At 36.7% G+C, this 16,762-nt stretch overlaps 1 protein-coding gene across 2 annotated transcripts in view; it reads left to right on the plus strand.

Annotated features, from left to right (window-relative positions):
- Positions 1-16,762, plus strand: part of LOC145678425 (alpha-1-inhibitor 3-like) — a 2,648,409-nt gene that overhangs the window by 136,837 nt on the left and 2,494,810 nt on the right. For both annotated transcript variants that reach the window (XM_081748543.1, XM_081748544.1), the window contains exon 2: positions 3,557-3,717. In XM_081748543.1, the coding sequence (XP_081604669.1) occupies positions 3,557-3,717 (161 nt within the window). The remainder of the gene's footprint in view (positions 1-3,556; positions 3,718-16,762) is intronic.

A 16,762-nucleotide genomic window follows, 5' to 3' on the forward strand; every position in this document is an offset into this window, starting at 1 on the left:
CTGGGATAAGAAACCAGTGAACACTGGCAAAACCACAACAATCACATTTATCGGACGGCAAATCACAACAAAAGTAAAGAAATCAACAGTAAAATTGTGTATTGCGTTCTAGGTTTTCTTGTGTTTCTAAGGAAAGGAAGGTGGTACACTTTTTTAACAAAAGAAAGAGCAGTAGTACTATTTTTTAAAAAAAAAACGAAAGCAAAGTATTATTATTTTTCTAAAAAGAAACCTACTGATTACAAACTTCAAGAACTAGATTGAGTCAGTGTTAAAATTATCTAATGCCTGTTGATTCTACTGTAGAAGTATATTGCTGTGTTTTTATCGACAGATCATATTTAAAACATAAGCAAAGAAAACAGTATATTGTACATCAAGTTTCATGCTATTCAGAGCAGCAGTAAGTTTTAGGTGTTGTTGCGGGTGTCAATGTTGTAGTGGTTTACTGGATACTTCAATAAATATGGAAAGTGATTCGAAAGGTAACACAGCACCGAAAAAAAAAATGCTCGCAAAAATTGGTGAACTATCGCGTGAAGAAAAATCATTCCGAGTTAAGAAGTTTAAATCAGAGTGAAAGAAAAACGAACAATTTAAGGGATATTTAAAAGCAGTTCCGGGAAATAATCTGAAGAGCAAATATTTGGCTTGCAGTGTGATAATAAATTGCCGTGAAAGTGAGTTTGAAAAGCATGCCCGGGGTAAAAGCATCTCGTAAATGTGAAGTCGGTTAGCAATGTAAACGTTATTGATAAATTTATCAAATCTTCTGGTGCTAGAAAAGAAAGAAGGAACAGAAAAACATAGTGTCGGAGTAAAAAAAAAAAAAAATGTCTTTTAGGTGAACACAGTTTAGCTTTTAATGCAGTTGATCATCTAACGCCTGTATTGCATTCAATGTTTTCTGATAGCCGGATGCCACAAGATAATCGAATGAAACGAATAAATGTACGCGTTTAGTAAACAATGTTCTACAGAAGAATTTTACATTAGAAATTTCTCAAGAACTGGGAACAGCAAAATTTTCAGTATTAATTGACGAAGGCACAAATATAAATTCGCAAAAATTCCTATGTGTATTAATTAAATATATGTCACCACATGCGGGTAAACTCGTAACAACACTTCTGGCTCTTATTACTGTTGATGAAACTGACTGTTCTGCGGAAGGCTTATGTTCAGCATTCAAGAATAGCGAAGCTGAAAAAAATGTGCGCTTTCAATACATTGTAGGTGTAGCTTTTGACGGCGCCAACGTCATGGTATGAGCTTAAAACTCATTTACAAGTAGACTAATAAAGGATGTGCCGCATATATTAATCACGAAGTGCGTATGTCATTCTTCGGCATTAAACTCCCTCGGTCTCCTGAGGACCTTTTAAGATCAATAGGAAACTATATTTTGGGAAGTGCTAAAAGATGTGCCCACCTTAAAACGATGCAAGAATTTTTCAATGTAGAAACGAAAGAAATTCTTAAACTCTCAGACACTAGGTGGCTTGCTCTACATTCTTGTATAGTACGGTTGATGGAAAATGTGGACGTACTACAGAATTATTTTCAGTTAGCTGTATTCGAGGATAATTTGAAAAGCGCTGGATGGATTCTGAGTGATCTGAAAAATGCCTTTAGAAAAGTTCACCAATTATTCTTGAAAAACGTATTGAACTACTTCAATACTCTGAATGCCCTTTCTTAATCCAGGCAAGTGTTAATTCATAACCTTTTGGACAACTCAATAGTTAAAGTAAGTATGCCGGAACTTCACTCCATTAGCGCTAAAGGATATTGACAACGCCTGTATATCCTATCCAAAGAATTTCCTCCCACTTCAGCAGGTGTATCTTAGGTCAGGCTGTGAAGAATTGCTTTCGAATTTACATGATTAAAGTGATGTTCAAGTGGCCAGAATGGTTAGACTTCTATATTACAACTGGCACAGAGCTCAAGAAAAGATTGCCAATTAAGATGCCGGTTTTTCAAGAGACAACATACTTAGGCCGTGAAGTTGCATTAGAATAAAATGGAAGGGAAAAAGTTCCAGCCTTTAAAGATCTGGTTGGTTTGTATGGGGCACTTTTAGACAAGAAGAGCGTTTCTATAAAATGGCGAAGCTTGCCTTACGCTGTTGTTGATTTTGAGAAACAACAACTCAAGAGAATGGAAATAGATGAAATGTGGCCTAAAATAGCAATAGCTAAAGATTTTACAGATATTCGCTTTCCTAACCTTGCAATATTGGCTGACATTGTATTGTCACTACAAAATTCAAACGCGGATGCAGATAGGAATTTTTCCATTGTCACTGCTGTGAAGAACTTGATAAAAACAGGATTGGGAATGACTCTTTGGAAGCTGTTGCTATCGAGAAATCTTATTTGCAGAACAAAAATATTGACTGTACGAAGTTCGAGGAAACCAAAGCTCACTTGCAGCTTCACAATTCTAACAATCGGTATCTGCATTCAGACGATGAATCTGACGATTAACAACAAAAGATTATCGCTTGTAGTTTTCTCATTTAACAAATTCTGGAGTTTCTATATATATATAAAAAAAATTGTAATAAGTTAGAGATCGTGTTGTGTTGTAATTCTGTTGTTGTGTGTATGTAAAACTTTATAGTGACATTTTTTTTACACTTACATTATAAAAGACAAGATAATGTCATAATCTCATTGAGAGCTAGAACATTACAAACTAGGAACTAATGCAAGGATTCAAAATTAGTGATGGTAATAACAAAGAAATTTCAACATTTAGGGTGAGTTATCAATGTATTTTTAAGGCTAACGTTATTCAATGAAATTTAACTTATAATTGTAGAAGTATTTATTGAAATAATAATAATAATAATAGATTTATGTATAGGGAATTTTTCTGTAAAAAAGGCAATTTCTGATGCTAGAATAAGGAAATTTAATGCGGACCATCTGGTAACACTGCCATGCGGTAAGATACATTAGCCGACATCTAAAGCCATTGTGCGTCTCGTCGATAAAGAAGCTTCAGCCTAGCTTGTAAATTTGCAGAGAAGACACCTCGAATAGTGTTGTTGTGAAGTACGTTTCATATAAGTGACACTATTTTGTGTGTCCAACAATATAAATATGTATAGCCAATAATACAGTTCTATATTAAATAATTTATGTTAACTAAAGATTTGCCTGAGTTTGATTTTTGTGCACAATCTTCCATGTAACTATACGTATGTGTGCGAAATTTCAGAATTGGCTTCGGACACATTCTGATATGGATAATAAGTGTCTTACGTCGAACTTTATATTCACATTTTTCATTAGGAAGGTAGACACGTCAAGAATTCTGTCAATCCTAATAATTCTATAATTTTACTCAGTCACATGCGTCGCGGGATGTGCAAGCCTTAGTTTAGAAACACTTGTTTTCTGGCTTGCGCTGTCACCTGACTTGTGACCAATCGCTCATGTGTGGTACATGGTTTATCGGTTTCTTTTTCTATTCCTGTCTTTCGAAACATAAAGATAAGGTATTGTATTATGACTACTGTATTAATATTGTATTTATTTTCCAGGGGATTTGTTTTTATGGCTCCTAAGCGACTGCTCATACATAGTACAGAGACTATGTGCCTCTCTCTGCACAATATTCCTGAGTCAGGATACATATATATTGATATTTTAAAAACAGAGTCTGATGATAAAATTGTTTCAGTGCATCATCGTCACATTGGAGGTAAATACTTAATTCTAATTTCTACTGTCTATTGATGTGATACGATAAACAATTACCTTACTTGGAATATTTTACTAAAATTATCATATTTCTAAGACAATATTTCTTAGAAACAAAATAGATAATGTTTTGTCCATACAAACTATTTAACAATATTTTCCGGTCACTGATTCTGTTCAATTGGAAGTTTATATTAATCAGAAGATATTTAAGAAATTATTTATACTAGGTTTCAAAGGTACTTAGTTATTAAAACTTTCTTTTTGAAAGTATCTGCAGTAATGCAACTCTATTATTTATAAAATTCGACTATTTTGCAACGAAGTTGCTACTTTTCTAATGGTAATCATTTCTCTTACATAGAAAGTACTGCGATAATCTTACAAACTTCCCAAGTAATAGCGTTGTCAAATTTTTCCTTCTTACTAATTTTATTTGATAATACTTTCAAATATTACTAATTCTAAAAATTTGTTGGCACTAATACTTTAACAAAAGCTATAATAATATACAATTACTGTCTAAAATAGCTTGGCTATAAAATACTACTAAAATAGGTCTACTAAACTAAGACTAGTGTTTTCAGAAATAAATCAAATAGATTTAGTGTACCTTTCTCCCTATAAATGAAATCCATTCGTAAATCAACTGCAGCAAAATATTAAGTTATACGTATATCGAAAATGTTTCTCTCTCTCTCTTACAGAGATTTAAAAATTTACTTTTAATTTACACCAGTTCGGAATCCGAAAGATATTCCCCTGTTCTGGTTCGTGGAAATGTCTTAATTGGTTTTAATCAAGTAAACTACTCCTTGCAATGTCAGATTACGGGGACAGTAGCTGCGGCTCGTACATATATGTACAGATTTGCTTGTATCTTTCAACTGTTGCAATTGATACTGGAATCACACTCAAAAGTGAAGCCAATAAATAACCAAATAAAAAAAAGATTTGTAATCGATTTTCCGAGTGCTCAAATACAGCGTGTCCATAATGTCACTCCAACATTTTGAACACCTATATTTTTTTTACTTCAGTTTGTACAGCTGTGATTTGTGAAGAAGCAAAAGCAGCAATTCACAAAATGTATGTGACAATGTTTTAGTGCACGCAATAGTAGTAGTGGCACTGCACGAATCGATTGCTTGAAAATGGAGAGTGTAAAGGAGCGTGCACAGGTGGTGTACAAGTATCCTGAAACAAAATGAGTTATTCAAGTGCAATGAAAGTTTCGTCGTGTGTACAAGAATCCTCCGTCATTCAAGACTATGAAGAAATGATCTGTTTAGCTTTTGGCGACTGGCAATGTTTTGAACTCACATAGTGGTGGTAAACGCAGAATCAACAATCAGGTCGTAGAAAATGTGAGGAGGTCATTCGAAAGGAGTCCACAAAAGTCAGACAAGTAACGAGAGACTTGGCATGAAACGTTCGATAGTTCACGGAATACTTGCTACACCATGGACTGCGTTTGTATGGATACAAAGTACAACTTGTACAAGAATTCAAGCCCGACGACCGACCAAAGCAAGAAACATTTCTATGCGCTATGCTAGATCGCATTGCTCAGGGGAGACATTTTTATCGCGGGTGATGTTTTCAGACGAGGCTACCTTTCATGCTTCAGGTAGTGATTAGCCACCACGTGCGTATTAGGAATACAGAAAATCCTTATGAATAGGGCAACCAAAAGCATAAAAAGAATAACAGCAATTTACACATATGGTTGCTACTTTGAAAATAGTTGTAGTTTTCTAACGGTCCAGAAGAAACCAATTTTAAAAGCATAATAAAACATAATTTTAGAAAATAAAGCATAAAGCGTAATTTAAAATATAAAGCACAATCCTTTGAAAATTCTCTTAGAACAATTCTTGGTAAATTCTGTTGAACTGGAAGTTAACATACTGCATTAATATTTTTAAAACCAATACTTACAATGCAAAATCATTGAGAACATAAGAATGCAACAATGAAAAGCTTATTTTTATTTCCTTTGATGTGGAGAAAAGGAAAAAGGAAATGAACAAGAAAACTTTTCACCAACAATGAATAGTAAAAAAGAACTCCACACTATATTGTTGTGTGTACCTCTTGAACTTTAACACTTTCTGTACTTTTTGGTGGCATCTTTTACTTTCCCTTTCTGTATATATGCACTTCTAACGCGCACACAAATGATAAAGAAAAACTGACTTGAGTAAAGCATATCTGTTTACAGTGCATTAAGTAGAAAGTTCATTAAATATGAAAGAAATTGGCTGCATAAAACATTAGTAAATAGATCAAGATATTTAGAATATTGAACGTATAGTAAATATTATACATTATGCGCCAGTAATGTGAAACAGCGATTGAAATTAACAATAAAGCATAATAAAGCAGAATTTGGAAAACATAAAGAGCATAATTAAACAAAAATAAAGCATAATGTGGGTTGCTCTACTCATGAATATCTGGTGTGGTGTGATGGAACATCGAATTGTTGGGCCGTTTTACTTCCAAGAGTATATTGTCACTGGTAACAGTTACACTTGGATGCGTTGGAAAACTTTGCAGTGCAACAGATAACAGATATGCAGGCAACAGTAATCTTTCAATAGGATTGTGGCACACCCAGTTGAAGCCATGAAGTCCGATAGTATTTAGATGACACATTTCTAATTCACTGGATTGGCCGTGGCGGTCAAATTCTTTTGCCTCCACTTTCCCCCGACATTACCTCACTAGGTGGGGGTACATGAAAGACGGTATATGCTACAAGAGTAGACGACTTATTGGACTTGAAACAACTTATAAGAGCTGTCATTAAATCTGTCACAGATGACATGCTCCGCAGCACATGGCGTGAAATAGAGTATCGACTTCACATTTTTCAAGCACTTGAGGTGCTCATGTACGACTGTATTAAACTGAACTTTGTGTGCTTATGATATGCTATGGAAACTTGACTAGCTGCACTATCATTTTCATGTATACATAAATTTTCGTCACTGCTATTTTCCTTTAAAATGTTGGAGTTTCGTTGCGGACACTGTAGTTAATATCTTTTTTTATCTGCTAAGATATCTTATAGAAAAACTCTTTTGAAGCGTGTGATGTGATTAACTCGTTTTTGACTACTTCATTGAAGTAGTTATGAGCAAATGCAAGACAAAGACCAAGACACGGGTGGTCTTACTCTTGGTCTTGAACATCCAGTCTTTGTCTTGCACTGGAACCCTTGGTCTTCGTCCTGGCCTTGTACACCCAGTCTTGATCTTGCCTGCAAGAGTCTTGCAGGTCTTGCTTTTAAGAAATCTTATGCTTTTCACAAATAATGTTTACTCTGAATATAAGGGGTAATACATTCTACAATGCGCCAATAGTAAGGGAAATACAATGCATGTTTCCAAGTGTAATATAGTTTATCTTCGTGTAAGTATGATGATAGTGTATAACATAAGCAATGACCTTCATTTTATCAACGGATGCCCACGCTTCAATACTTATAAGATATGATAAATCACAACGTTTCGTAATCTTTCTAACAGACCATCGCACGGGCATTTTTTAATAGATAAGTCAAGTGGGTGTGATTTCGAAGTCAGTTTGTGAATGCAAGGTTGAGAGGAAATTAACACTCCTGGTTAACGGCAACTAATATTTCATAATTTAATTATGGAAGATCTCTATATCGAGAACTTTGAATTCTCTATATGAAAACATTTCAGTCAAAAAAAAAAAAAATTCCTACTGTTCTATCTTCCCTTCCCCACTTCGACTCTGTCGTGATTTGTACCTTAGTTATGCCCTAGAGTACTATCCAAATTCGATTTCCTTCAGAAGCTCATATGGTTGGGATTCCACGTTAAGCTGTAGTTCTATATTTCATATAGGCTCACTGCTGAACGGAACGCTAGACGCAAATCACATTAAATAATAAAAATCTTTTGTACAATGTTGCAATGCGACGCTAGCCGTTCACTTAGTTTCGACAGCAGCGGCATCACTACACCTCATTTGAGGGGTTCAAGCCTCTCCAAATATCGCACCGAAATGTTATAGGTTGTTTAATATTGGCTATTTTAAACTTTAGTATAGTATATGTACTGTTTTGGGCAGGTCAGAAGTCGAAAATAAAAATAAAAGCATTGATGAAGAAAGTTTGTCAAAAAGTAGTTTGAGAAAGAATGCCATTTAAAAACAGAAGTAAAATGGTGTGTTTGTATTTTAAGGTTGGTTTAAAGAGACAAGTTTTGCCGATAGATGTTACTACAATCTTTCTATTTTTCTCATGTATTTTTTTCCTTTCACAAAAATTCACGATTTCTCTTACAAATTTCAACCTAGAGATTTCAAATTTTTAGAGAAGGAACTTCATAACCTATCGAAGACAACAATCCGTGCCGTTTTTTTTTATTTAGAATTTTCTTCATTGTTGAAAATGACTTAATGGTTGAAATTGCTATCCAAACCTTTAACAATATAACTTTCAACAATGAAGAAAAGTACCAATAAAAAATCGGCACGGATTGTTACCTTCGATAGGTTATGAAGTTCCTTCTCTAAAAATTTGAAGTCTCTAGGCTGAAATTTGTAAGAGAAACCGTGAATTTTCGTGAAAGGTAAAAAATACATGAGAGAGATACGAAGACTGTAGTGACATCTATCGGCAAAGATTGTCCCTTTACACCAACCTTATTAAATTGGTGAAATATTAGAATGTGCATTTCGGCAACAATAAAAATAAATAAACATGACTAAGATGCTAAAAATGTGCAATCGTAGAACAGCAATAGCACTATCTTACACCGACAACAAGCGAATTTCATTGCGTTGTTGCTTGGAGATGACTCAAAAATACTAAATAAAATTTTGGAGTTGCTCGGTAGTCTGCCCCTAAAAGGGTCTTCAGGCCCCCAAACAAAGAATTCTACTGATACTACTGTTTGATAGTTAGGACCTCCACCGACATGATAATTTCACTGTTTTTAACTAGTGTGTTTCTAGACAACTGGTCAAAGTATATATATATATATATATATATATATATATATACATCCTCACGGCATTGTCAAGGCTCTATATTGGTATTTTACATTTAAAATTGCAACCGGGTGTTTCTGACTTCCGTATACGGTTGTCCGATCATCACCCTTGTTCTTCGCGCGCACAGTCATTCGAAGAACTGAAAACGTACTCTGTACACAAACAGTTTATAGTTTTAAACTCGGAAAGCCTGGTACTTCTGCTTGTCAAGGTCAAAAAGTAGGAGAAAAAAGGATGTGTAGAATGTAAAGAGGGTGCAACCGTGACTGATACTTGTAAGAAACATATTTATTTGTAGTTCGTGCACATTCCGTCTGTAGCGCTACTGTGGCACAAAGTATTGAAACTGTATAACTCTTGTACACCGCTTATAGGTCTATTGGCGTAAGTGATGACCGAAACTATGTTGTCAGTTCTGACTGCGATAAGGCACTGCTGTGCTGCTTTTGCTTTTCTTTTTTCTCCTTTGTCATTTGTGAGACGCCAAATATGTTGTTTATGCTTGTTGCACGCGCTGAACGGGTTCCTGCGGAGCGAAGTATTTAAGAAGTTGACTATGTATTCTTGTTTACGATAAAAATATGATAAGTACATTGAATTATAATACGGTTTTAAATTGGTTAACTGTTGAAAAAAATACGAAAATAAAGCTGTACTTGTAAATGTATAAAAGTCGAGGACGTAGCTACTGACAGTGTTGATTACAGATTTTCTCGTGGAAGAATTTCATTACACTAGAGGTGAAAAGCAGATGTCCATTTAGACAGCCCCCCACTCACCTTTTCAGACTCAATCGGAAATGGTCTCAATCGTTTGTACAGAAATGTGCAGGCCAATTTTCGTTTGTACACAATTTGGGGCGCCGCCAGAACGAAAACAAAGTGGGGGCTGTCTAAATGGTGGCTCCCCACCATGTCCAATTTAATCACAAATGGTCGCAATCGTTTGTAAATTGTTTGTCCAGAAACATGCAGGCGAAATTTTCGTTTGTACACAATTAGGAGCGCCGCCAGAGCGAAAACAAAGTGGGGGCTGTCTAAATGGTAACCCTCCCACCATGTCCAATTCAATCACAAATTGTAACAATCATTTGTACATCGTTTGTACACAAATGTGCAGGCGAAATTTTCGTCTGTACACAATTAGGGGCGCCGCCAGAACGAAAAAAATGTGGGGGCTGTCTAAGTGGTAGCACCCACCATGTCCAATTCAATCACAAATCGTCGCAATTGTTTGTACATTGTTTGTACAGAAATGTGCAGGTCCAATTTTTGTTTGTACACAATTAGGGGCGACGCCAGAACGAAAACAAAGCGGGAGCTGTCTAAGTGGTAGACCCCACCATGTCCAATTCAATCACAAATCGTCGCAATTGTTTGTACATTGTTTGTACAGAAATGTGCAGGTCCAATTTTTGTTTGTACACAAGTAGGGGCGACGCCAGAACGAAAATAAAGCGGGAGCTGTCTAAGTGGTAGCCCCCCACCATGTCAAATTCAATCACAAATTGTTACAATCGTTTGTACATCGTTTGTACAAAAATGTGCACACGAAATTTTCGTCTGTATACAATTAGGGGCGCCGCCAGAACGAAGAAATGTGGGGGCTGTCTAAGTGGTAGACCCCACCATGTCCAATTCAATCACAAATCGTCGCAATTGTTTGTACATTGTTTGTACAGAAACGTGCAGGCGAAATTTTCGTTTGTACACAATTAGGGGCGCCGCCAGTACGAAAACAAAATGGGAGACTGTCTAAATGGTAGCCCTCCCACCATGTTCAATTCAAGCACAAACTGTCGCACTTGTTTGTATGTCTTTGTACAGAAATTTCCATTCGAAATTTTCGTTTGTACACAATTAGGGGCGCGCCAAAACGATAACAAAGTATAGGCTGCCTAATTGGTAGCACCTCCCCACGTCCGATTCAAAAGAAAATTATCTCAACCGTTTGTACATCGTTTGCACAGTAATGCGCAGGCGGAAGTTTTGTTTCTAAGATATCAGGTGCGTCGACAGAACGAAAAGAAAAGGGGAGCTGTCTAAGTGCTAACCCCACCATGTTCGATTGAACCACAAATTGTCGCGATCGTTTATACATCGTTTGTGAAGAAAAGTGCAGGTAAAATTTTCGTTTGTACTAAATAATATACGGATGTGAGTATTTTTAATATTTGACCTAGAATTGAAGAAAAGGGACGGGTATTGTGATTATTGTAATTATGTATATATCTCGGGATTGCTCAAAGTTAGAGATATGAAAGTTGCTAGATATATTTCGAATTCTCATTTCAGACGTTAAACCAGTGTATCGTATATTAAGGTTTTTAATAGTTAACCTTGAAAGTAAAAAAGGGGGTGGGGCAACAACTATGTATTATCGTTTTTGCTGTTTAGCGATCGACGTTAACCGGTTTGAATAACGGTTGCTGAGGTTGAAAATTGTACCTATTACATTCGACGACAAAAAATTCTTTTTCTATGGCACACGTAAGAAAATACCTGATTCTAATAGACCTTTCCACGTAGAATTCGAATCTGCAATCTGTTTTTCTCCATCACCCTCAGTTTTCCTGTCATAGAGGGATTTTTGGGAAGTTTCTCTCTTTTTTTATTTTTTTTTTTTTACAATTTTCATACCTGTAGCTCGGGTACCTTAGGTATATAAATGCAGAAATTATACTGTGTGTTAGCTTGATTTATACTTGGTAAGCCCTCTAAGTTTCATAAGAATAGCGTTATTCTTTCTAGAGAAATAAACATATTTATATAAAAAGTATGCTATGCGTACTGTTCATTTTACCATATTCATTAGTGCAGATAAAAGCACATATAACTTCCACGAAAATTACAATAGAAGCACGGTTTATATCTCATTGGATTTGAAATAAAACATATTTTCAATGATGTATACACCGTGTCACCATTTTATATCTACTTAATAAATAATATAAAAGAAGTGAGTGGAATCTTCTTAATAAAGGAACACTTTCTTATCTCAACTAATATGTTTTAGTTGTCAACTTTCTTCTGTGTTTGGCTTCTGGGACATCTCTCTTAAGTGTCCAACAGTAATCAGTTAGCATTTTTGAACACCACTCTCACTGGTATCTCTTCTCCATGGAGGAAATGTCCGGATGAAAATGTTCCCCATACTCATCAGTAACAGCCAAGGCTTTCAGGAAAGAAACGCAGGTGGGAGTCTAGAAAGTGAACTTTAAGGGACATGTTACAACTCATTTCTTTGAATGATTGCAGGAAATCACTCAGAATTACACGGTAATTTGGGGCTTTCTTGTATCCTAAAGAAATCTCTGTTAAACATTTAAATGTACACAAGCTGCTTTCTCAACCAGAGTTAAGAGATCCTCAAATTTTCGGTCACGAATCAAACATCTTATTTGGGGGTCAACAAAAATCCCTAGCGTCACTCACCCGAGGAAATTTTTCCTTGAGGTAACAAAATCCTGCATTACTTTTGTACATTGCCTTAACAAAGTTTTTGAAGGGCCCCAACTTTATTTGAAGAGGAGGTAGAATTATCTTATCAGGGCTCACCAGTGAGAAATAAACAGCATTCTTCTGTCCAGGAGTTAATACATGCGCTGGCCATTCCTTCTTGATGTAATGTTCCGCATTGTTCCTGCTGTCCCATTCGCAGAGGAAACAACAATATTTCGTATTATCAAGCTGCAAACCCATTAACAAAGAAATGACTTTTAAATCACAGTAAACGGTCCACCTGTATTTCACATACTGAATTCTTTCTAACAATATTTCGATATTTTCATACGTTTCCTTCATAGTAGTTGCATAAGCCAAAAGCACTGAAGAAAATTTGTTTCATTGTGCTAAAGGACAGCCTTCAAACTAGTTTTGGAAGAGTCAATAAACAATCTTTACTCTGTACTCATATGTGCATGTCCAAGTGTATCCATCACAGCAGAGACATTATTACAATACACTAAATCATTTTCTTGAGAATAATAGTTTTGAAACTCTGTATGAAGGTTTCGAAAAATACACACTTTAGTGTCACGATGGATCAGATTCCAGCCTTTAAGTCTAAAAGCAAGAAGTTCTGTCAGTATCTTGGAGAGTTTTAAATCCCGTATGATGTTATTTAGTTCACCCTGACTTATCAGATGGGGATCCAATTTAGATGTGCTTCCAACATAAGTAGGATCATTTTCTTCATTTGTAACTTCAGTAGTAAATACGTAATCCTCATTTACCGTAGGATGAGGAGGAGGTACTGGTACAGGTAATTCTGCTGTGTGGAGCTGGCCTAATTGCTGATGATGAATTAGGGTACTGTATTGTGTAGTTAGATATACTGGTTATTTCTTTTATCTGTGTCATACTAAAGTAGCAGATTTTTTGTTTCCCTCCAGATCCTCGGTACTGCGAAGTTAATGTTTCGTTCACCATTTGCCCACCCAGTCAGACGTTTCACGCAAGTACAGCAAATGTAGTGAGGAGCCCAATTCTTATCTTGGTCTCCTACACAGCAACCAAAATATAACTGGTAACACTTCCTCACAAGTGGAGTAAAACATCGACGTTGCAATTTAAAAGTCATCTCCCCACATACATAACAAATTGTCCGGTTGACTTACACACTTCCTCGGAATCTTGTATCCTGTAAGGTATCACATACATATACACACAGGAATCTACACTCCATCAAATTCCCACAAAATCCCTCTAGAAATTCCTTCATAGAAAAACGGCGACATGGTGTACACATCATTGAAAAAATGTTTTATTGGAAGTCCAATGAGGTATAAACCGTGGTATATTGTAAATATGTGTTGAAGACCGACCCAACCCGACACGTGACCTGAATTGACTGACCCAACCTGTGATCCAACCAGATTGACTCGACCCGACAATCCGACAGGATTGACTTGACCCGACAACCCGACTCGAGCCGGCCCGATTGACGCGACCCGAGCTGACCCGACCCGAGTGACCCGACCCGAGATGAAATAACTCGACAACCGACCCGAGTGACCTGACCTTACTATCTAACTAGCTTGAGAGAAATAGAACCTTACAAAGCTGCTACCAGAAAAAAATGCTGGCCAATTCGTATTCATAAACCATTTTTTTGTTTTTTTTATTTTTTTTATTTGTAGTATAATTATCCTCCTCCTCAGTGTTCTGCCATTAATAACAGGCCCGTTTCCGTGAACTAGGTAAAAAGCTTCCCTTTTTGCGGTTTCCCGCTAATATCTTAGTCGCAACCGAACATAATATACCACCCTCCGTATTACAATCTATCAATTACAACTTTCTTACACACTCTCGCTCTAATAATATCACCCCCTTTATTACATCTCTCAGAATGCAATCCCTTAGCAAGATCGAAACTTGTGATCCGTCCATTTTTTCGCTTCCTTATATCGCCCAATATTGCTCTCGTCTCTTGCATTTTTTCAGCATTTTCTAATTCGTTTTCCTCTCTACCGTGCTAATCTTCTCTATTTTCCTCCACATCCAAATTTGCAAGGTTAAAATTTAGGCAATCAAGTTTGAAAGTCAAAATAAAATTTGAAGTTCTAAAGACAACATGATTTTCTAGTAAGGAATGTATATAGAACTTCTTTTAATATTTTTTGCTGTGTAATAAACAAAAATTTCATTACGTTAACATTCCGATTTTTATATTTAGAAACAGCGTTGCTGTCTGATAAAATCATAAGGTACTAATTACACTGAAATATCATTCTGTAAGGAATTACCTTTTAATTTTTTCTTGATTAATTTATCTAGAAGATATTTGCAACGTTATATAAAATCAGCGAGTAATTTAGTGCCGAGAAAGTCAAATCACTACGCGCAATAATAATAATAATAATAATAATAATAATAATAATAATAATAATAATAATAATAATAATAATAATAATAATAAAAATCTGAAGGTGACCATGAAAGTTCTATCACTTTCTGTGGAGGTCTGTGTTCAATTGGCCCTCACACCGTGAGTTGAATGCGAATGGAGATAAGGCGAAGGTCAGTTGTTGGACGAGACGAGACGAGACAGAATTTTCATGAAGAGGTACGAGAAGAGACAGAGCTCTTTGAATAGAAACATATATACTTTTCGAGACGAGACTACCTTCACGACACAATTTCGAGACGAGAATGCCCCTAACCTGGTCTCGTGAGCAACACTAGTAAGTATATCCAACATGCTACCTGGTTGTGGATATTCAGATACACCTTGAACGTGCGTAAGTCGAAGGTCAGTTGTTGGACGAGACGAGACGAGACGAGACAGAATTTTCATGAAGAGGTACGAGAAGAGACAGAGCTCTTTGAATAGAAACATATGTACTTTTCGAGACGAGACTACCTTCACGACACAATTTCGAGACGAGAATGCCCCTAACGTGGTCTCCTGAGCAACACTAGTAAGTATATCCAACATACTACCTGGTTGTGGATATTCAGATACACCGTGAACGTGCGTAAGGACAGAGTGAACATGGGACCTTCACAGAGCGTCAGAAGAGCTTGTTTGCTGTACGAGTTCAAATTGGGGTAAAACGCTGCTCCGCTGGGCGGAAGATACGACAGGCCTTTGGTGAGGATGTCGGGACTACGCGGAGAGTGCAGCGGTAGGATTGTTTAAGGTCAGTGACGAAACCACGTGCCGGAAGACAGAGAGATGTTCAAAATAAAGATCTTCAAGCAGCAATTGAGGCGAATACAGACATGGGAGGAACTGGTAATACAATTCAGTGTGAGTGGAGAAACCATTCGGCACCACCACCATCAACTTGGGAAGCACTGCAAGTTGGGTTGATGGGTCCTACATGATTTGACTTGGGGCCAGAAAGCAACGCGAGGAGACAGCTGTGTTTCGTTGGTGTCTCGTCTGAGGAAGGAGCAATTTCTGGACAGGGTGTTGACATGTGATGGGAAGTGGGTCCTGTACGAAGCTTCAGGGCGCCGTCATCGTTGGTTAGCATCCCATGAACCGGTTCGAAAACAGCCCAAGCCAGAACTACACCAGAATAAGGTTTTCCTGTGCATTTTGCGGACTACTCGCGGCATCGTCCATCGGGAACTGCTACCAGCTGGACAGAGCATCAATGCAACTGTGTACTGTCACTCTCTGGATCCAGCACTTCTGAATCGCAAAGGGGTCCTCCTGTTGCAAGGCAACGCTAAGCCCTACGTGGCTTAGATGATCTAGGACACCATTCTACGCGTTGGATGGGAAACACTATTGGATCCGCCATACTCCACCGACATTGTACCATCCAATTATCACCTCTTCCATTCCTTGGACAATCACCATAGAGAACGCCAATTCAAGTCGCTAGTAGAGGTTCAGTTTGCACTTGATACCTTCTTCTCTTCACGTGATGAGAAGTTCGACTGCGATCGAATCCATAGCCTTCCAGAACGTTGGCAGAAGGTCGTCGATGCTGATTGAGACTATTTTTGATATTCCAGGTACGTCTTAGGTTACATATCAATGTTCGAAGATGTTGGTGAAAAGGGGGTGGAACTTTCTTGGTCATTCTTAAAGTAATAATAATAACAACAACAACAATAATAATAATAATAATAATAATAATAATAATAATAATAATAATAATAATAATAATAATAATAATAATATGTGTCCTGCCCAAAGGTCTAATTAAGTTTTCTGGTGGGCAAACACCGTGTGCATGGGTTTTGTCGGTGTTCTCCACTTTCGTCCCACTTTCTTCGTTCAACCACTTCAATTATTTCTCATCATCACTGTCTCTCTTAGCGTTGGTGCATAACGTGGGACGTTACCTAGATATTTCCTTTCAATTTCACTTAATGTGACATTTAACTTGACATAAAAACGCAGAAAGGAAAAAGTCAGTCGTAATATTCATTACAATTACCATGCATATTAGTTAATATAGGGTTAAATTAAAATTTTATTAATATTTCAGCTACAATTAGTCACAATTATTATTCGTTCACTAACTTCGAATTGAATTCTACAACAAAGCT

Source organism: Thermobia domestica, chromosome 2 (assembly GCF_964235325.1).
Source record: "Thermobia domestica chromosome 2, izTheDome1.hap1.1, whole genome shotgun sequence".
Lineage (NCBI taxonomy): Eukaryota > Metazoa > Arthropoda > Insecta > Zygentoma > Lepismatidae > Thermobia > Thermobia domestica.